Here is a 20,315-nt window from a genome sequence, read left to right as displayed (position 1 = left end):
GGGCCTCGGATCCACGTGATCCCGCCAAGCCCTGTCGCCCCGCTGCCAAGCCTCACGGGCACTGACGTCAAACCCTAAACCCTAACTGCCCCGCTTTGGACAGGTAGTTGCTGCTTGCGAGAGGAACCATACGACATCATGCCAGGAACCGCTCTCTATCGAGCTGCATGCCATCCGTGTAGCAACGTCGTCGAAGCACAGGAGAAAGACGGAGAGAAACTTCCTTAGGCCGTTGTGCTAAGAAATTTAGTCTCTCTTTCTCTCTCTATCTCTCTCTCTCTCTCTCTCTCGCTCTCTCTCTCTCTCTCGCGCGCAATCCGTCGGCTTCATCCTCTTGGTTGGGCGATGTGAAGATGGGAAACACCCCGTCGAAACCCCCTGGTCAACCAGCGCAAGGCCCCTCGGCGCAATGGAACGACAGGAAAGTGAACAGAAGAACGTCCATCCAGGCATTGTCGGGGAGCAAATCAGCAGCCGTCGATCCATCGGCTTCAAAAGAGAGCGCAACCGGTCAATATTCTCAACGGCAGCAAACGCCGGTTCATCAGAGGCTACAGTCACGCAACATCGCCGAGTCGGCAGGTCGAGGTTACGATAGGCTGGAACGACGCATCTCCCGGAAGGAACGTGAAGATGATACTCGAGATTTTCCTATCCACCCAAAGCCGTCCGACACTCCTGAACCAGCAAGAGCCGTTCAAGTCCCGACTCCAGCGTCATCACAGCAGTATCCATATGTAGGTGGATATGGACCGTCTGTAAACACCTACTATGCTACCCCTTCACACCTCTCACGGCCCCCACGGCTTCCTCTGCCGATTGGCGATGCGATGTCGGTCCCTGGATCACCAATCACAGCCAGTGGCTCGTTGGGTGCAACGGCCGCTTTTGATAGGGCCGGAATCTACCCTGACAAATCAGGTTTGAGTGATACTGCTGATGATGACGATGAAGTTGTGGATGAGCTGGAACCATTTGTTACCACCGGCCTAAACAAGGCCGTATCGACGACTATCGAGTGGAGAGGTGGTGGGGAGAAGGTATATGTGACAGGAACCTTCGTAAATTGGGCAAGGAAATTTAAACTATACAAGAGGTAACCCCACCCCTTTGGTCCATGGCAGGCCACATTTCGGACCATATGGACCTGACCGTTGTCTCCTCTAGCGAGGTTGAAAACCGCTTGTTTTCGACTACCCTCAAACTTCGTCCAGGGACACACCATCTTAAATTCATTGTAGATGGTGTTATGAGAACTTCCGACAGCCTTCCTACTGCCGTTGATTTTACTAACCACCTGGTCAACTACATTGAGATAAGCCCTGATGAAATGCTAGCTTCCCGGGGAAGTGATAAGCCTCCTAAAGTTGTGATTCCACCGGGGCTTTATCCCCCGCAGGTGCTTCCCGACTCTTTACCCGTAGAAGAACCCGAAAAGGAACCTGAAGAAGAGATACCCCTCGGTGATTTCCGTACAATTATTCCACCGGTCCTCATCGATATAGATACGGAAGAAAGCACACCGGGCTATACACAAGCCGCGAACATCATAAATGATTTTCCTGCCCCACCGATGCTGCCAATGTTCCTCGGCCGATCGATATTGAACAGCTCCACGCCCATGAAAGACGATAACAGCGTTCTGAATTACCCGAATCACACTGTCTTGAACCATCTTGCGACTAGTAGTATAAAAAATGGTGTCCTAGCCACGAGCGTGACGACAAGATACAAAAGAAAGGTCTGTGTACTTCCCAACCTGAATCCGTTTATGCCGTAACCAGCCTTGCTGATTGATCTCGACGAACAGTATGTGACAACCATTTTGTACAAACCCACCGGCCATGAATAAACCTTCCCACTTGCTTGGGAAGGCTGGTTCTGCATTGCGGGCCTGTACACATACACACACCTTACACAAGCTGTCGTGGTACCATGGCATATCCTTGGTTCCATCGAGGGTGCCATGTCCCTCGCCAAGCCAACATGTGAAGGGCCAAATTGAATTGGGTTCATTTTCCCGCTTTGGTTTATTAGCTATGGTGGCCAAGTTAAATACAGCGGAGGTATTCATTCCCCAATCGATGCCTGAGAGTATTGGGCTCACCCGCTTGCCAGGCAAGCTGCCCTCTCTCACGTCCAAAAATTCCTTTTCAATATTTTTCCCCACTAGCGGTTTGATGAGACTGCCTTGATCTATTGAGCGACACCTTTATTTCATCGAAGCGAATTTTTTCGGTTCTTTGCGTTCTTGGCGGGACATTCACATGTCTTAAGCATGTCCTCTGGTGGAGGTTACAGGCAATCCAAGGTGTTAAAAGTTTTATGATGCATTTAGAAGAAGGGTCGAAGAGTCCCCTTCTATATGAGTTCGGATTTTAGGAGGCAGTTCCGAATTTTCAATCTTCCCCTATCCTTCGGAAAAACACGGCTAGATGATGTACGTTATGGGACTGGAACAAAGTAACGAAAGCGATAACTACTTGGAAAGATAAATGTCGGAGTCAACTCGCACATTAGGCGGCAAAGCAATCACTCCACGCTCGGTTCACAAAGTGAAAAGCGCCCAACTAAGGACCGGACGATCAACCGTACAGTCAAAATTACTCCTTTTGTGCTATTTTGATGATGGGAGAGGTCGAAAATGAGGCTAATACTTCTCCACAAACTCTAACACATTCCGCTCCACTTCCTCGGGATTTGAAAAGCTCAAAAAGTGCTGGCCACCCTCGACAACAATCAACCTTGCATCTGGCGAATTTACAAACATTTTGATCTCCTCTTCCGCATTAGCAACCGAGTACACAACATCGCTCGTCCCATGCATCCAGAGGACAGGGCACCGGATATCCCATAGCCGGCTGTGTAAAGTATCTCTATCGCGGAGATTGACCGCCGCCATCCTGATCCGTTTTCGACCATCGTTCCCCCGGTATTTAGACTGAAGGGTTTGGCTCCAGAAGGCTCGGACCTCGGAGGGACAGTTGGCGCCGAAACCCGCATCGATGAGAAAGTCGCAGTATGACTGCGTGAGGGAGAAATCAGGCGTAGGAGTGTCGCTGGTCCAAGAATTGATAAGGTCGGCACAGGGTTGGATGGGATCCCAGCACCCGAGAGCACGGCTGCGGGGGGACTCTGAGTCCATAGAAGTGCCCAAAGGGATGATTCCTTGGATCTATCCAGGTTGTATGGTTTGTTAGTGAGGGCAATATGATATGTCTCAAGTTAATGTCTATTGGATTCCCCACCTTCTCTGGGGCAAGCAATGCCATTCTTACGGTTACCCAGCCACCTTGGCTGGTACCAAGAATGAACGCTCTTTTAATACCTAATGCATCCATGACCTGCAGATTCATGATCGCAGTGTCCCAATACGTCCAGTGCTCGCAATCTGTCCGGGTTTGCCCATGCCCTAGGAGCTCGATGGCGAGGAGGTTGAGCTTGGATAACAACGCGGGGCTAGAGAATTGTGCATCATAGAGTTCAGAAGATGTTGTGAAGCTGTTTATCAAGATGAGGGTAGGTTTAGAGGCGTCGTAGGGATCGGATATACGGTATGCAGCGTCAATGCCGCCAAGGTGCGGGACGTGAATCGTTTTGGTGTTCGACATGGCTGTTGGTTTTGGGCGCTGGCAAGATAGTTGGAGAACTGGGAGAGCTGGGAGTATGAAACGAGCAGATGAGAAGAGAGCTCCATTTTTTTAGAGATTGTGACCCGGCCTGATGTCATGATAGACGTTTCTTGTAGAATAGCCGAGGGTCAAAATGTCTCGTGAAGTGAGGGGCTTGAGAGGGCCAAGGCGAGGGAAGCGGGAATGTCAACATCCTCCGTAAAAAGGACTCCGTAAAGAGTAGAGCAATATCCATCAATGGAAATAGATAGAACAATAATTCGTCATGCACACAACAATATGCAAATCCTCTCTCTTTTTTTCTTTTTCTTTTTTGTTGAAGAGCAGACGCTAGTATCTCCGCCCGTATATCTGCTATCCATTTCAATCAAACCTGCCCCCATGGACCCCATATCTCCATCCCGCATATCCCGCCGCCCCACCCGCCACCCCTAAACCCAGTCCCCCGAGCGCCGCAGTCCCTGTCCCGAGGCTTGGCACTTTTCCTCTCCGCGCGGCAACCACACACGCCACCGCGCCAAGTACTCCGCCAGCGGGGACCCATCGATCCATCTCCATCTGTCCCTTGTTTTCCAGCAACCTCCACGCTCGATCCTGCCACTCGATCTCTTCCCGTCCGCGCATCTTGAAAGTCACCATTCCTGCGCCGGCCAGCATGCCGGCAACGGAGCCCCGGCTGGCATATGTGATGAGTCGGGTGGTGTAGACGGAGACGGTTCGGGGTTGTTTTGCTGCGGTGAAGATGGTGGCGGAGACGACGGATAGGATTGAACCAACGGTTAGGCCGGCGCGAATGACGTGTAGGGGGAGGATGATATGGGAATGTGGTTGGTCTTCGGCGTAAGGGGGGTGAGGGAAGATTTTGTCCATTGTGCGCGGAAGAAAGGTGTCTGTGGGGGTGAAGAGAGAAGAGAAGTAATGCACTTGCTGCTAGTGATGATTGTTGGGTAATCTGTACTCTGCACTCAAAGGTTAATGTGCGGTTAATGGAAGAGAGAAGAACGAGGCAGAAATAAGTGGTCGGGGACTAGCATGCTGGACACCGGCGATCGCCTAGCTAATTAGTTTACATAGATGAATAGTTACACAGCTTCTGCGCCTAGTCCATACTCCGCCAGATTCATATTCTGCCTGTAATTAATTGCATGACCGAGTTTCCGAATCATTTGTGATGTCACCTGCGGCCGCATTACAGTTGGAGCCCCCCCAACCTCAGAACAGGCTATGAAAAAGCAACCTCCTGGGGGGGAATTTAAGGTCAGGTGGTTTGACGGTGATCGGAATTTCTCTTTGCCGGGGAATGACTTCTTGTTTATGGGCACCAGCAGTGAAACACAAAAGTGTTGACAGAGAAGCGCGCAATGGTGGCTCGCCTTAGGAGGGTGAAATTTGTAGCGAGGTCTCTTCTTGTCGCGTGGATACTCTAGCCCTTATTTACGTACTCCAATGAAGATTCTGTTGACCATAGTTCTTGCTTATTATCTTGACTTGTGAACATGCCCATCATATATGACATTGTCCCAATGCCTTATGTGTACTGTGCATAGAGGACGGGGTACCCATATCCCTGATCACAGGAAGTTCCCAAAAATCCCTTTGTCAACATATCTAAACTGAGAGACATCCAGATCGTTGTCCACCTCATCTCTTTGTGCAGCAAACCCAGCAGCCGGTCTAAATTTCATAGATCAATAGGCATCAGCACCAGGAGCAGAAAACAAGTGCAAATCATTCGGAACATCTCAATCGCTGCAGCAAAGAACTTACCACCCGGAAGTGCACTGGTTCCTATTCCATTGAATTAGCTTCGGGATGGTTTAAAAGAATGCGGATATCGTCCCAAGGGTCCTTGGGCTCAAGTGACGGGGGAAAAATAAGACGAAACACCTCAAGAAAGTACTCACCCATCCTTCCTGACACCATGTGGGCTTATCGACATAACATACTCCAGACTCGCATCGGTCAGCCCTCTCAGCGATATCCGGCGCTGGGGCGGCGGAGACACTTGCCAGGAGAGCCGCAGTGGCGAACGCAATGGCTTCCAGCCAGAACATATTTAGAAGGAGAATCGGGTGTTTTCTCGCGTTTGAAAGTAATTGGATATAGCGCTGCGCGTCGGGACGGTTCGATGCTTGCTGGCTGAAGTGGAAGGGGTAGCGATTTCCGAGGGACTTGATGGACAGGCCGCTACGCACGTCTTCTTTATATGTTTCTCTGCGTTGAAGGGCTTTGGTGTGCCAAGGGTATCGACATAACCTTCTTTATCCTCAGTTCTCTGCTTCTACCCCCGGGATTTCGCATGTAACTAGGGGCTCGGGATCTAAGTTTTGTTTCCGCACTTCTTTGTCGCTTCATCGCTGGATAAACAGATATGCGGGACCTGGATTGTTAAGTATAATTCCCCTTAAGCTCATGATGATGATTTTCCCTGTATCATGCGTCATTGTCTCGATCATTGGGAGGAGCCCCGCGTTGAGAAGGGAGCCTGGGACCATTCAAGGCTGTTTGTAAACAGAAGAACAAGACCCCGCATTCCTTCGCACACGGTAACTAACATTCATTGAACCCTATTATTGCCGTAATAATGCACGCACCGTGGTCGGTCGCGGTTTGAGAAACATAGTCGTCGAGCGACAAATTCAAGCGCCAGCTGTGAGAGCTGAAATCACAGTTCCGTGCCGGATTGGATTTGTCAAATGAAATGTATCCCCAAATGGCGATGATAAAGGTTGGCTTTGCGTGACCAACAAAGCGGATTTATTGGTTGGTATTGGTAGTAGACGAGACCAGGCGGGTTTCAATCTCATTTGTTGGCACTGTAACAGAGTACGGAGTTGCATCCATGCCAGGTGCCAGTGCCAAGGTACAGGAACTGCTGTGCGAGGAAACAAAATAGACACACTGAGTCACAGACTTTCCCGAGTATGTAGCCAAGTATTTCGAATTCAAAACCAAGTTTGTCAATGGGGGAAATCTGGTGGTAGCACAGTCTCTCATAAACAATGGCGGCCTTCTGCCCCTTGAGAGCGAGGTCGAGACGCACAGAGAGCGAGGCGGATCAAAAACTTCACTTCAAAAGTAGTACAACATAGGTTGAAGGTCGGCGTTTCAAGCGAAATTTCGCTACTCATCAAGTAGAGCTTCGGGCAAAATGGAATGTTCCAGGAAAAGTGAAGCTTTGAGTTGAAAACCCTGGCCAGCTTCCTCGATCCTATATGTAAATTGGTTACACTGGTTACTCCGTAAATAAATACTGAGTTCGCCTCCAGCGCCAATAGATCGCTCGCTAGACTTGGAAATCAGAATGAACCTCATAGCTTACCTCTTTTTTCTTTTTTTTTTTTTTTTTTTTGTTTTTTTTCCCCTCTCTCTTATTTCACTTTTTCGGTAGCAACCCCAAGTAATGCGATTCTGTGATGTACGTTAGCTGCAGAAGTCAGCTGTGCCACGGACAGGAGAAGAGCAGCCACAGTGGCGTTTCAGGATATATCATAGTTACATCTAGGAGCATTCTATATTGAAATTTCAGTCGAAACTCCTGATAATCATCGTGCGAGAGACGCACAGGGCTGTAACTGTGCCTTTCGCTGGAATTGGAACGGGAACGTGAAGGAACGGGTTAAGTATCGGTTGGTGTCATACATATAGATGCACTCCGAACCCACCTGGCCACCGACTCCTCTGGAACCTCAGCGCCAGGAGGTTGCTTTAAGGCACAGCCCTCTTCCATTCAACAATGGAATTTTGTGCCGGTCAAAAGCAACCCCAATAACCTTGTAGTTAGACCACGCAGCGGCACATCATCAAGAAAATCAAAGAAATGGCGAGACCCAGGCGGTAGAGGTGTCAACGGATGATATAGAAGCCAGCCATCACCTGGTTCGGTTGCGTGGTAGCCGGAGCCAGCACCAAATGGCCTTATAAACCAATTTTTGGGGGCATACCAGTAGACCTTTCCATCGGTTCAGGAAGGACGAGGCCCTGGTTAAGGAGCAATCGAGAACAACTGGGTCTAATTAAGCGTTTTTCATGCTTGTCTCCATGTTTCCGCGCTGAGTGCCTGGAGAAGTTGCGAGACAAGTTACAACATTGCAAGTAGAGCTCTTCAGGGTTCGGTGGCCCGATTACCATCCACAAATGTACCATGAGCGTGTTCAATTGTCAATAACGACTGAATGCGTAGAAGGAGCTAGTTACTCACACCAAAGAAACTAGATCATAGCTTCGTCCTGTTCAAGCCGGATAGTCATTTATTCTCGAACTTCAAGCCCGCATGTTCCCTGGCAACGCCGTAAATGGCGGCAATATCTCCTTTCTCTCCCGAATGCGCCTTGACCTCTTTCAGATACTCATCAACCCTCTCTGTTCCCTTCATCTCGGCCCCCACACTCTTCGCCAGATCAAGAACATGGGCAACATCCTTCCGCGCCCAATCAACCGCAAACAGCGGCTCCTCGCGCGTAAAATAATCCCCTGAAATCATCCTCTTCGAATACCCGACGTACGGACCGGGAAAGACGGCCTCCAGAAACTTGTGCACCTCGCCGACACCCAACCCGGACTTCTCCGCCACGACCATACCTTCCGACACCGCAGACACCATCTGGAAGATCATCGAGTTGCCGAGAACCTTGAGCATCGCAGCCCTGCCGGGATCTTCGGAGGTCTCGCTGAGATCGATGTTGGCCCGTCCCACCACGCCGGCGAAGTACGGCTTGACCCGCTCGATCAGATGTCTCTTCCCGGCCATCACGCAGACCAGCTGGCCGGCGTCCGCGGCGGGCGGGGCGCCAAAGACCGGACATGCGATGAAGCTGGCGCCCCGGGACTCGAGGAGCTTCTCCAGCTTGCGAGATGTGTCCGGGTGAACGGTGGAGCAGTCGACGAAGAGTTTACCCTTGACGTCTGTTGATTGGAGGGCTGCATCGATCGTGGCCTCGACGGCCTTGTCGTCGCCCAGACATGTGAAGATTATGGAGGCGGGCAGGACCGCTTCTGCGACCGACGAGGCGACGGTGGTGCTGCCGGCGGTGAGCGTCTCGGAGAAGGAAGTGGCTCGGGACTGAGTGCGGTTGTAGAGGATTAGGGGCTGGGAGAGCGAGCCTTTGGCGATGAGGTTGCGGACCATGCCCTGGAGCAGCGGAACTGTTAACATAATCGGTTCAACCCTTGCGTGAATGGAGGGCTTGCTGGCTTACCCGGCCCATGTTTCCCAACCCTATCCATGCTAGTTGGTCCGCCATTATCTCTTTTGAGATGTCCACACAGATCTATGTATATGTATGTACTATCGGGGGTATCAGCGCTGTGTTTCTTGTTTCGATAACCGCTTGAATGCCAAAACGATGGTGGTGCAGGACGTATTATTTCGTAGCGGGCTCGCTTCCCGGCTCGCGATTCCGCAGGCAAAAGAAATAACACGCGCAACGCCGTTCTCCAACTTTCCCCGAGCTCTTTCCCCTCCCTCCCCGCCGTGTGGGGGAAAAGCTCCGCTGCCACTGCTTAGTCATCACTGCCCCTGACACCCCCCACAGCCAGCTGAAAGCAGCAGTCGAGCATTTCAAGAAAGGCTGAATTCTCGTCTTCGAGGCCCGAGATACTACGGAGACGGCACTCTTTTACCATCAATTGGATACATATACCAGAGCCCGTGGGGATACTGTATGTATTCTGCAGTTACGGAGCGCATCCATCCCATCAAGACCCACGTGGACACATTGTTCAGCTCTCCGGAATGGGTTCCCGAGCATCCCGGATCCCTCCCGCCGAGAACGGCCGATGGGTGTTGGGATGGTCAACCGACGTAATTAAAAAAAAAAAAAAAAAAAAAAAAAAGGAAAAGAAAAAGGAACAAAGGAAAGGAAGGCCACGAACAATTTGGCAGGAGAAATCAAAAGCATATATGTCCCCTTCTTTATTATCTTCCCCAGGAATCAGATCCCTTCAATGAACCAAGACTTTCGGATACAACTCCACTAGACGCCGCCCCCCTTTGCTTCCAACCAATGAAACGAAAACAGTTGAAAGATCTGTCAGGTGAACATGGCAGAAGCTTGTTTAGATTCTATGATTCCATGCGACGGGGTGGAAGCCAATTTGTGAGATGCCACGGTACGACCTTTTTTTGCCTTCCAGGATACTGAAGGTTAACTATTCCAAAGAATTGGCGAGTGCCCGGCACACGAGGATTTTCGGATTCCAGAGACAAGAATGCGCTCTATGGACGAAAGAGGATATTGCTGGGTGAAACGGGAAGAGAAACGAGAAAGTGAGGCAAGAATAAAATAAAAAAAATAAAAAAAAATAAACCGAGAATCAAACCAAGCTTTTGGGCCACACCGGGCTCGAATCGCCGAAGAAATGAACGTCGGCCTCTCGTGGCTGAGAAACGGGAACTAAAATGTTGCCGTGTTGCAGATACCATGGACAGGCAGGCAGATGCCACGTTCACGGCCAGCTTCGGGGGTTTTGCAGAGGGAAAGGGAAAAGGAAAAAAAAAAAAGGACCATGTACCGTATGGATGTAAGATCTTGCAGGGACGGCCCTACTTACTCTTAGATCACGCCATCGTGACAGGGCACAAGTTTGGTACATGTCCCCTCCCCCACCTGTATGGTGAGTGCTCTCTGTGTTTTCTGGTTTGGCATGTAACGCCATTGCCATGGGGCGTTTGAGCTGGTCATCCAAGGCCGAAGAGAGCCAGAGAAGGGGAGTACGCATCACTGTACCGGAGTACCTTGGTTAAAGTTAGGGAGGGAGGAGTAAGTTGGATCGGAGGAATGTGTTTCCTTTTTGGTTCAGCTCGTAAGTATGTGGTTAGAGATGCAGCTTCATTTAAAGACGGCGATTCCTACGTGAGCTGCGTAAGGGGAGAAAAGGCTTTGCTTGAACTAACCAACGACGGAATGCGCCGTAGATCATCTTCGCCCACAGGCCAACGAACGACACGAGCCCCAGATATCGTTCCCCGTAGTCGGTTTTGGAGAGAGTAATATTTAGCAACCGGCCGATCAAGGGTCTGGGCAGCAGAATTTCGATAGTCTCGGTTTCATCCTTGTTCATATTGCTATTGCACCGTATTGCTGTTCGCTTGTCTTTCTTTCTTTCTTTTCTTTTCTTTCTTTTCTTTCTTTCTTTCTTTTTCCTTCGCTTGGTCTGTTAAGCCTCCAAGGGGCATATCCTGGCGACACTATTGGACCAGTTGCATCCCGGGGCTGGGGATGGCGTCGACATCCCGTGAGCTTGGCCATTCCAGAGTTCGTGATGGCGTGCCGTTGTTTGGTTCTCCGTATCTACTCCGTACAGAGTACTTGCTACCAATGGATGGATGTACGTACACACATGCATACAAAACTTACAACTGATGGAAGAGGAAGAGTCGAGCAAGCGCAGACTTTTTTTTTCTTTTTCTTTTTTTTTTTTTTTTTGGCAGAGAGACGATCGCACCATGAGAACTCCAGCCACAGTGCCGGGTGGGGCGGTTCTGAGACACTGATCAGACAAGAGAGTGAGAAGAGAGAGTGTGTTAGTGGGTGAGTACTTGGTCATTGACTAATGATTTAGTGAGTGAGTCGCCCATGATTGACTGATTATTTTTTTATTTATTACTTTTTTTGTTTTCGGTCGGAAAATTTCTGTCCCCAGACTGTCCGGGTTCCGGGTTGTTGAGAGTCGAAATGATGATGGATTGGGAGATGAAACACGCATGTATCCACCCGTGTCTGGGAGGACGACAGTGAAGGGCCCGGGCTGCAAGAGGAAGAGAACAGCTCAACGAACAAGGCCAGCTGTCCCGTTTTCCTGTCCAACGAGTGTGCAGTGACTTGGTGAGCTACAGCGAAGAATGAAATAACATGAAGAGGAAAAATATGAATATGAAATAACATGAAGAGGAAAAAAATATGAATATGAAATATATAATAAAAATCAAAAAGAGTACTCCGTAGAATAGAGTGACATAAAACCCATCTTCTCTGCACTCCCATTGGCAGTGGGCCGGCGCCTCAGTGAAACAAAGCGGTCGCTTCTAGACCCCCTTAGACGGCGGTTCCCTGCTGCGAGGCCTGTCCTCAGGTCGCAGTCTAGTTTAGGCGATGCCCTGGACCCGTCGCTGGGCTGCTGCTGTGATGGGGCCCATGGCACAGTCGATAGTCTCTCTTCTTTCGAGTCCGTGTCTCTCGCCGAATCAGAGGAAGAAGAAAAACAAAAATAAATAAAAAAATAGATAAATAAATAACAATAAAATCAAGCGAGGACGTCGACTTGTCCGGTATCATGCAATTTGGCCAACATCGGATTTGGTACAGCGTGGGGATTTTTGTTGCCCTCTCGTAACCGTCAGACAAATCTCCCTCGAATTTCGTCACAGGATTCAACACATGTCCAGATGATTTGGCGGATCCGAGACAAGGCTGCTCTCCCAGCTGCGGGATGTTTCACCAGTCTGTCGAACCCGTTTAGCTCTGACGGGTCAAGCCCCCCTTGGAATCATATTAGCTCGCCCTTCCAACCAGCCTATTGTTGCGAGTCATGGCTGTCATCGTCCATCAGCCGAAACAAACGAAGACCCAGCACCAGGCGATCCAGTTTCCTCTCCCTTTTCTTTTTTTTTTTTTTTTTCTCTTCTGGGTCTCTTGCTTTGCTGTGCTGGACGGAGTAAATCTTAGTTAGTGAGCAGAAGGTAGTTTAGATTATGTATGTGTGTACTGTACATATGCATCCACGCATGTACTGCACGCTGTGCTAGCTCCATTGGACGGCTGTACATCGTCGGTTGTGTTGGTGTTGTTGCCAGCCATCTGGACGATTGTCACCGTCGAAGAGGGATCGAGGCGGAAAAGGCTGATCCCCATCGCGCCGCCGCCGTCTTCCCACGTCCTCTTCGTGATATTGGTGGGTTTCTGATATTTAACTCCCTCCGAACGCCGCTACCCACGAACCCTACCCCTCTCCGCCCGAAGCACGGTGTCCACAAAACTCACGTCCAGTTTCGCTCGTCTCGGCGGGCTCGCGGGCGTGGAGATCCACCGCCCTCACAGGCCCCCTTGCTTGCTCGCCTGGAAATCCTTTTTTTTTTTTTTTTTTCCTGACTAGCCGCAGCCGCCCCAGACATGTCCGACTCGCCCGCCGCCGGCGCCTGAGACTCGAGCTTCTCCCCGTTTCCCACACGCATCCTCTCTCTCGTTCCACACACATACGCCGCCCTGTACCTCTCGGTCTCGCTTCTTCGTTTCTTTCTTGATTTCTTTGCTTTTCTTTTCTTTTCCTTTCTTTTTGGACTCCTCTTCTCCCGCTTGCTTCTTCTCCTCTCTGCCTCTCTCTCTCTCGTTAACCCCCTGATTCTCTCCCTTCTCTCCCTCCCCTCCCTCTCCCTCTCTTGTCTCGCTACTGCTGCAAGGGGGGATCGTCACGGACAACAAGAACGAGTCCACGGACAACTTCTTGACTGGAGTTGACCCCCGTGTTTCTTTCACTGCTAGAGGGATAAACCCAGCACGTTCTTTGTCGACACCCAGGACGCACACCTGCATGTCTCTGAGAGCTTGGCTAGGAGAATAACATAGTACATCCCACATATACATCCATTCAGCTGTCTCTTGATTCGAACCGTTTCGTCCCAAGAGTCAGCTCGCCGCCAACCCTCCACGAGTATTGGCCCCCATGCATGTCGGCCTGGCGGCTATCATCATCGCTCAGTGAAGGGTCTGGCAACCTCGCTGCGCTTCTCAGGAGATAATAGACGCTCACTCGCTCTCCCTGTCTCTATCTCCCCTCTATCCCCATCCGTCTCCCACCCCACCCTCCTTCGATTGGGCTGTTGGTGTCGAGGCCGCTCCTTTTTTTTTTTTTTGGAATTCCGTCCGGGACTTTCCTCTCGTCGCTCGCTTCTCTCGCTGCTGGCAATTCCTCCTGTCCTTCTCGGATCAAGTCGAAAAACCCTCGACGAAACCCCTCGCCCACTTACCATTCCCTGTTCGAGATTGTTTCGGTGGAATCAGGTTCGAAATACACCAAGTCTTAGCTGTGATTGGAAACAGAAACACAGAAGCCGGAAAAAAAAGGATTCCTTTTTTTTTTTTTCCCGTTTTCTAAAACGATTAAAGGGGAATTATAATAACACTGGATCTATACCCGATACCTTTTGGCTACCGGTTTCCGGTTCTACCGTAGATCTACCCCCTCGAACCTTACTTCGACCCCCTCGACCCCTCGATACTTTTACTCTCCTCCGCTTTGATACAATGTCCACTGCGGTTGTCCCTCCTACTGCTGCACTGCTAGGCCCAATGGTCGACCGCGACTCGAGTCCCAAGTCCTATCCCTCCCTTGCGCCGTTGTCGGCCGCCCCTTCATCCACGCCAACCCCAACTCGGGTACCGTCCGGCTCAAATGAGGTACCCACCGAAAAGAACACCCCCGAGGGGAAACGGTCGCCGAATACGTGAGTTGTTCTCGCATGCCAATCGATAAGCAAAAAGAAAACATTAAAAGGAAAAAAAAAATTATTTCCAAAACATAGATATCCTGCTAACGCATTCTTTCTTTCACTCTTTTTAGATCGCGGAGTGGAGGACCAGCGCCCAAGATCGCAATAAAAAAGGAACCCCCGACGTCTCCAAGTCTACAACCAGGTACACGACATCGCCCTCGCAAACTAGATCTGTCTACATCTACACCAGGGAACAACCTCTCCACCCGAGGACCGCTGACCGCTAGAGATGGAAGGGCCATGCAGGATGTGGGATTGGCCTGTTTATCTCCGGGCTTTCAGACCCAGGATCCTGCTATGAGAGAACAGCTGCAGCGAAGTATGAACGTGAGAGATCAACAGAGATCTATAATCGAGGCCCGACTGCAACAATCGGCCAAAGGAGATGGACAAGAGAGCGCGAAGCAACCTGAGCCATCCCCGTTCGGGTCGCAAAGATCCTCGAAGAAACGGCCTCCACCGGGACTCTCGATCGTACCCCCTTCCGCCTCCCAGTTCGCCAACGAACGAGTGATACAGTCTGCACCTCTGAACCAGACGTTTACCGGCCGCCGTCAACCCCAGCCATTGACTCGCCATTTTACGAATCAGGACTTCTCCGGGTCGCCTCAGATTCACCATACCCCAGCAAATCAAACTAGTAACCGCCTCCCTCCGATTGCCGATGTTTTCGGCGCGGACACGCTACCATTACGGGACCGAGATAGCAACGGTCGAGGTGCCTTCGGCCAGCCGACACCTTCGCAATTGGCACTTGGCCCTCTGCCATCGCCCGGTCTCCCTGGCGGCGGCCAACCCTCAGGACGGCCAAGAGAGTACCGTTCCGCAGAAGAAGCGGTTCACGAACTTGCCGGTGGCCGAGAGGAGCTACTCCCCCGCATCGTTCACTACAACGGCAACAAAGCCACCAGCCCGCGCTCCCCACCAAACCTCCACAGCAGCAATAGCGGGAACAGCACTGGCGGTCCCCCCAACGGCGTCCAGCATCCGAACAGCATCCCGTCCCAGCCACACTCCATGTCCAACCCCACCGGGGCCGGGCGTCGCCGCACCAGGCACGAATACGAGCAGGATAACGGCAGTCCGCCCCTCGGGACCGGCCCAGACATGCGATTCCGCACGGGTCCCGGGCCCAGCGCCTACGGACCGTTCGGCGCAGGCAGAGATTCTCCGGAAACGCAACGGAGGAAAAAAGAAGAGTTTTTGAGCCTGTGCGCGCGAGCTTGGGACTTGTTCCACTCATGAGAGCCGAAAAAAAGAAAAGGAAAGGATATTTATTTGAGCAACAAGCGCGAATTATATATACACATATACGAGCGGTTATCTTGGGCCACCCTTTGTTGTCTTTTTTTTTTTTTCTTCGGAAGAACTGAATTATGTGCGATGCGATCATGGTTTGGTTGGGAGGGAATTATTTTTTGTCTCGACGTTTTTTGGCAAGTCGGGATTGTCGATGATGATCTTGCCGCATAAATCCAAAAAAGCCGCCGATTTCCTTTTTTTTTTTTTTAATTTTATTATTATATATATCGCTCCCTCCTTGCTCCCTCTATATTCCGATATGTCTGGATTACTGGGGAACCTCCCCTCTCCTTTGTCGCCTTTTATTTTTCTCTATGCTGTTTTTTTCCTTTTCTTTTTCCGCGTTTCAGAGATCTGGATTACTCCTGGGTATTGTTTGCAGTTCATTACCCGCACGGTCTGGACACTGTGAATAGGATGAAGGAGTTAATGTGCATTTTGACAGTGTCCCTCTTCGATTGCTTCATTTATCCTTTGTCTCTCTTTTTTCTTTTGATTGCCCTTTTTTTTTTTCCCTCTTTTTTGCGCTCTTGCTGGATACCTTTGCACGCTTTTTTTCCTCATGGCGGGTTTGGGTCGAGTTAATCTGCTCGAATTATTTTTTATTTTTATTTTTTTGGCTCTGTCTTTTAGGGCCTTTTTATATTAACTTCTATTCTTCATTCTGCACTATTTCCTGTATCCTCCCCCCTTTGTTTTTCGACGTATTTTTCTATGTGTCCTCAAGTTACGCTGTGATGAAGTGGAAAGGGGGACAACAGGAGTATTTTCCTGCCTGCTACGACGAAGGAATCAATTTTCTTTTTCCTTTTTTTTTTTTTTTTTTTTTGGGGCTGAAGTAACTCATCTCATGCGGAACGAAAGCTGGACTGACATGGAAAAGAGAAAAACAAATAAAGAAAAAAATAAAAATAAAAAAAAAAAACACTCATAATTGTTCCTTTTTTTTTCCCTTTCTTTCTTTCTTTGGTCTTCTTCCTCTCGTTAAATTTCCACCCTTACCCGCCTTTTCCTAGTTCTTGATTTTCCTTCCTGATATGCTGCGCTGGCTTGGAGTTTGTTTCCTTTTGGCTGTCTAGCTATATATTCAAATCTCTGTTATAGCAGACTAGATATTCATTTGATATACGTGAAATGAAATTGGAGGATTTGGAAATTGGATAATTGAGAATGTTCGTTAGATTAGGGCGGTATTTATCTGGCCGAGGTCCAGAGTAGGGATCCTGGTACGGAATTCCGTACCTGCGTGAGATATCGAATATATGCTCTATACTCTCCTAGAGGGCTGCAAGATATGGTGTCTTCCAACGGACAAACCTGGGGTAGATTGGGGGCATTCTATTCCCCTCCGCTATTTGGCTTTTTGTTATTCAAAAAAGCCATTTCACCGAAGGTAATTTTTATACGCCTTGCGATGGCATTCATATTTATCCGAGTCATAGATTTTTTCCTTTTTCCCCGGTGTATTAAGTCTCACCCCGTCCTCCTCATATCAGGCATCTCCCTCCTCTCCCGGGCCGCAACCTTCTTCCTCCTCCTCACAATGCTCTTCTGCCGGTCCTTCGCCCCCATCTCTTCATATCTCTGCTTCAGCACTTCCTTCTTCACATCCCCCTTCTTTAAGAAATACGGCGTGCTCTTCTTCCCCTCGCGAATCAAATCTCTCTCCCTCCGCCGATGCCGCGCCACCACCTCCTTCTCTCTCTGCTTCCGCTCGAATGTTCGAATCTTATCCGTCATGGATCGGATAGTGCGCTTGAGCTGCTCCTTTTCGGCCGGATTTTTGGCCTTGGCGAGTTGTTGCTTGAGCGAGGAGAGTTCCGCATCACGATAGTCGTTGAGGAAGGAGTAATTCTTGGCCGCGGCGGCCTGGGCGTTGCCGAGAGCTTGCGGATTGGAGGTCCCGTGTGAGAGGACGACGCTGTCGAAGCGCGGATCGCGGGCTTTCGGACCCGAGATGGCGGTTGCGTCGACGACGGTGCGCTTGCGGGAGACGGCGTGCTTGGAGGATTGAACGGTGGGTGCGTGTTTGGAGGAGCGGTGGGGAAGGTCTTTTTTATCTTTGCTGGTCGTGGTGGAGGCGGTGGATTTGGATTTTTCTTCGCGTGTGGCACGGATGCGGGCGCGTATGTCGTCAAGGGGAGATGGGCCCTGTTCTTTGTCGGTGGATAGTTTACGTTTTCGCCTGTTGTTGCTGCTGCTGCTGCTTAGGCCCAGGGAGGCTTGAGCTTTGGCGAGGGCGCCGAAGGAGATTTGGTTGAGCGAGGCGTCGATGGCGGTGTCTTCGGGAGCGGAGGAGTCGGACTAGAGGAATAAGCATTTGGGTTAGGCGTATGTCCATGAAATGATATTAGTTAGAGAGTGAACTGGGGCCCTACTAGCTCCTCATCGTCCGATCCTCCATCGCTTGCGGCTTCAGAGCCCTCTAGTTCGTCGGAGTCAGCATCTGACCCATCTTGCTCTGACGAGGACAAATCTGAGTACTCTTCGGGGTCATCGTCGTCCACGCGGGCCTTTATGCGCCGGTTGAGGGAGTCCAAAAGTGCCATAGCTTCCAATTGTGCGTGTTTTGGAGCCGGCTCGCTGGCTGTCTATCCGCCTCGATGCAACAGTTAATTATAATAATTGCTCCAATGAGCTGACGATGTTTTGCGGGAGAAACAAACTCAGGGCGGCCAGGTGTGGCAGAAAGGAATTATTGCCACAAAAAGGCGGTGGGCCGGTCTACTCGCTCCAATCAAGCAGCAAGCAAAAGCACTCATCCCCGCCGCAGCACAGCGAAGGTGTGACGGTAGGAGGGCTCCGTTCTTTTTTCTATTGAGATGCTACTCCCGCGCCGGGCGTGTCCATTCATTTCACGCTCGCACCACGCAATCAGCGCATTCGCTTCTCCCACTACGATACCACCACTTCTGCTTTGTTTCCCTTGCCAGGCAAAGGCGTTGCCGAGGGGACTTGGTCTTAGAGTGCGACTTACCTCCCTATATTACCCTGAAATGATTGTACTAATTATAGAGTACTCTTAGTTTTGTTGTTCAGGATCGCGTGCGTCAAAAAGCCAGACCGTTGTGTGTCAAGGCAATCTCAAGGCACAGCGAATAATGCCACCCCGAAAACCTAGGCGATCGAACGGACGAAAGGCACAGCCACTGCAGCAAAATGACGGCGATGCGCACTTGCTAGCCGATGGGAGTAGATGGCGTCCGGGCATTGGCTGTCCTTCCCGGCGCCAAAATGCCGACAGCTACTCTGGACGTTATGATTCCTACCAGCCAGGAGAAAGACAAAGGCGGACGAATGGTGATAGTTGGCGACCGGAAATGACCCGATATACCCCTCCAAGTAATCGGAATACAGCTGGAAACAGATCCGCTTCGTCCTCGCAGACCGATCCTTACCTGCAACCCAAGATGCTGCCGCCGACGCGGTATCAGCCGCCCCCAGCGCAAATGAATCAGACATTACTGAACTTGTCCACGTTCCCCGCGACGCCCTGGATGGTAACCCCTCCGCATCCGTGCCCAGCTTACACACTTGAGGCTGACAGGAATCAGCACCCTCCCGCCATCCCATCTATTCCATATCCTCAGTTTCAGTTCCAGTACTCTTTTCCACCTCCTATGTTACCCACTGCCTGGCCAAATTCCGCCAATATGCCACATTTCGCTCCCTTAGGTCACGTCAATACTCCATTCCCCCCCATACAACCTCCAACATATACGCCGTCCCATAACATGTCGACTTCCCGCCAAATAGCACCACCCATTGCCCCGATTCCTACGGAGGAATACCTCAAGAATGCATCCTTGGAACCAGCGTCGACCTCCTCTCCACGTCCCCTATTGATTATCCTCGACATGAATGGAACCTTGATCCACCGCAATCGGCGTTCGATGCCATCGGTTTTCGTCAAGCGTCCTGGCCTCGATAATTTCATGAAGCACGTGCTCGATCAGCACAAAGTCATTATTTGGACTAGTTCCAAACCTGGTACCGTGCGGGAGGTAATGAAACGGCTGTTTCCCTCGGCCATGCAGTCTAAATTTGTTACCATTTGGGCACGAGATAAACTAGATCTCACACCGGAACAGTATAACGAGAAAGTGCAGGTGTATAAAAAATTGGATAAGATTTGGGCTGATGACTTTATCCAATCGCGATATCCTGAGTCTAACGATGGCGGCAATTCCCCTGGAGGATGTGTGTGGGATCAAAGCAATACGATTCTGATCGATGACAGCAAGATAAAGGCTGCAGGACAGCCGTATAATATCATTGAGATACCCGAATTTACCAATGACGCATCTGTCGACGAGAAAAGGAATATGACAATTGTTCTCCGGCAGCTTCGAGTGCTTTCTAGGCAGCAGGATGCAAGCAGAAAGCTCCGACAATGGGCAGAGAGACGGGAGGCTGCCGATGCATCACTGTCAGAAACAGAGTTTTGGGAGACGGAGCTTAGAAAGGATGAACAGGAGCTTGGGTTGGAAGACGATATCTCTATCAAAAGAAAGGGAAAGAAAAAGAAGAAAGCGAAGCTTCTCACCGAAAAAGCCCCGCCTACGGCGAGTGTTGAAGAGGAAATCAAAGAGACACAGTCAGTCCTTGAATTGCAAGGCAATATTGCCGATGACACTTCTCAACTCGAAGACGAAGTGAGTGATGTCACAGAGGACGATGACCAGGTGATATCGGTGCCCAAGGACATTGTCGAGCGAGATCCCGCGATATCCACCACTCCAAACGTACCGGCTGTCTTCCCGTGAGACTATGTTGTCGCATATAGAGCTTGGCGGAGGTTTGGACAACCTTTGCTATGCTTTAGTATCAATGTGCATCTCGTACGGAGCCCTGGGTATAGAAGGTTTTGTTTTCGAGTAGTTCTGCCGGGA

The 20,315-nt window shown here is 50.4% G+C and overlaps 10 protein-coding genes across 10 annotated transcripts; 3 read left to right on the top strand and 7 right to left on the bottom strand.

Moving 5' to 3' along the window:
• The first annotated feature begins 160 nt into the window (after window positions 1-160).
• CIMG_02690 (Snf1 kinase complex beta-subunit Gal83) lies at window positions 161-2,492 on the top strand. The gene is made up of 3 exons (XM_001248918.2): window positions 161-1,096; window positions 1,168-1,741; window positions 1,811-2,492. Exons 1-3 carry the CDS (start codon window positions 354-356, stop codon window positions 1,850-1,852), a joined length of 1,359 nt encoding a protein of 452 aa, XP_001248919.1. The 5' UTR covers window positions 161-353; the 3' UTR covers window positions 1,853-2,492.
• On the bottom strand, window positions 2,265-3,620 carry CIMG_02691 (hydrolase). The gene is made up of 2 exons (XM_001248919.2): window positions 3,249-3,620; window positions 2,265-3,175 (listed from the first exon to the last, which is right to left on the bottom strand). Exons 1-2 carry the CDS (start codon window positions 3,609-3,611, stop codon window positions 2,651-2,653), a joined length of 888 nt encoding a protein of 295 aa, XP_001248920.1. The 5' UTR covers window positions 3,612-3,620; the 3' UTR covers window positions 2,265-2,650.
• Window positions 3,621-3,676: 56 nt separating this feature from the next.
• CIMG_02692 (uncharacterized protein) lies at window positions 3,677-4,820 on the bottom strand. The gene has a single exon (XM_001248920.2). The coding sequence runs from the start codon at window positions 4,500-4,502 to the stop codon at window positions 3,996-3,998; it is 507 nt and encodes a 168-aa protein (XP_001248921.1). The 5' UTR covers window positions 4,503-4,820; the 3' UTR covers window positions 3,677-3,995.
• Window positions 4,821-5,107: 287 nt separating this feature from the next.
• On the bottom strand, window positions 5,108-6,964 carry CIMG_02693 (uncharacterized protein). The gene is made up of 4 exons (XM_001248921.2): window positions 6,955-6,964; window positions 5,537-6,843; window positions 5,400-5,420; window positions 5,108-5,306 (listed from the first exon to the last, which is right to left on the bottom strand). The coding sequence occupies exons 2-4, from the start codon at window positions 5,684-5,686 to the stop codon at window positions 5,274-5,276; spliced, it is 204 nt and encodes a 67-aa protein (XP_001248922.1). The 5' UTR covers window positions 5,687-6,843; window positions 6,955-6,964; the 3' UTR covers window positions 5,108-5,273.
• Window positions 6,965-7,713: 749 nt separating this feature from the next.
• Window positions 7,714-8,971, bottom strand: CIMG_02694 (6-phosphogluconate dehydrogenase). The gene is made up of 2 exons (XM_001248922.2): window positions 8,831-8,971; window positions 7,714-8,763 (listed from the first exon to the last, which is right to left on the bottom strand). The coding sequence occupies exons 1-2, from the start codon at window positions 8,873-8,875 to the stop codon at window positions 7,879-7,881; spliced, it is 930 nt and encodes a 309-aa protein (XP_001248923.1). The 5' UTR covers window positions 8,876-8,971; the 3' UTR covers window positions 7,714-7,878.
• A 976-nt stretch (window positions 8,972-9,947) lies between these two features.
• Window positions 9,948-10,694, bottom strand: CIMG_11009 (uncharacterized protein; the record flags this gene model as incomplete). The annotated part of the gene is made up of 3 exons (XM_012358984.1): window positions 9,948-10,013; window positions 10,185-10,368; window positions 10,528-10,694. The coding sequence occupies 3 exons, from the start codon at window positions 10,692-10,694 to the stop codon at window positions 9,948-9,950; spliced, it is 417 nt and encodes a 138-aa protein (XP_012214407.1).
• A 1,747-nt stretch (window positions 10,695-12,441) lies between these two features.
• Window positions 12,442-13,162, bottom strand: CIMG_02695 (uncharacterized protein; the record flags this gene model as incomplete). The annotated part of the gene is made up of 3 exons (XM_001248923.2): window positions 12,442-12,572; window positions 12,614-12,688; window positions 12,826-13,162. 3 exons carry the CDS (start codon window positions 13,160-13,162, stop codon window positions 12,442-12,444), a joined length of 543 nt encoding a protein of 180 aa, XP_001248924.2.
• A 711-nt stretch (window positions 13,163-13,873) lies between these two features.
• On the top strand, window positions 13,874-16,232 carry CIMG_02696 (uncharacterized protein; the record flags this gene model as incomplete). Its single annotated transcript, XM_001248924.2, has 2 exons — window positions 13,874-14,073; window positions 14,190-16,232. 2 exons carry the CDS (start codon window positions 13,874-13,876, stop codon window positions 15,364-15,366), a joined length of 1,377 nt encoding a protein of 458 aa, XP_001248925.1. The 3' UTR covers window positions 15,367-16,232.
• A 443-nt stretch (window positions 16,233-16,675) lies between these two features.
• CIMG_02697 (rRNA biogenesis protein RRP36) lies at window positions 16,676-17,972 on the bottom strand (the record flags this gene model as incomplete). The annotated part of the gene is made up of 2 exons (XM_001248925.2): window positions 16,676-17,727; window positions 17,802-17,972. The coding sequence occupies 2 exons, from the start codon at window positions 17,970-17,972 to the stop codon at window positions 16,897-16,899; spliced, it is 1,002 nt and encodes a 333-aa protein (XP_001248926.2). The 3' UTR covers window positions 16,676-16,896.
• Window positions 17,973-18,237: 265 nt separating this feature from the next.
• CIMG_02698 (uncharacterized protein) lies at window positions 18,238-20,189 on the top strand (the record flags this gene model as incomplete). Its single annotated transcript, XM_001248926.2, has 2 exons — window positions 18,238-18,389; window positions 18,450-20,189. The coding sequence occupies exon 2, from the start codon at window positions 18,525-18,527 to the stop codon at window positions 20,187-20,189; it is 1,665 nt and encodes a 554-aa protein (XP_001248927.2). The 5' UTR covers window positions 18,238-18,389; window positions 18,450-18,524.
• Between the last annotated feature and the right edge of the window lie 126 nt (window positions 20,190-20,315).

Source organism: Coccidioides immitis (genome assembly GCF_000149335.2).
Source record: "Coccidioides immitis RS genomic scaffold supercont3.1, whole genome shotgun sequence".
NCBI lineage: Eukaryota > Fungi > Ascomycota > Eurotiomycetes > Onygenales > Onygenaceae > Coccidioides > Coccidioides immitis.
The sequence above is the reverse complement of the archived record's forward strand: the minus strand, read 5'-3'. Positions and strand labels throughout refer to the sequence as shown.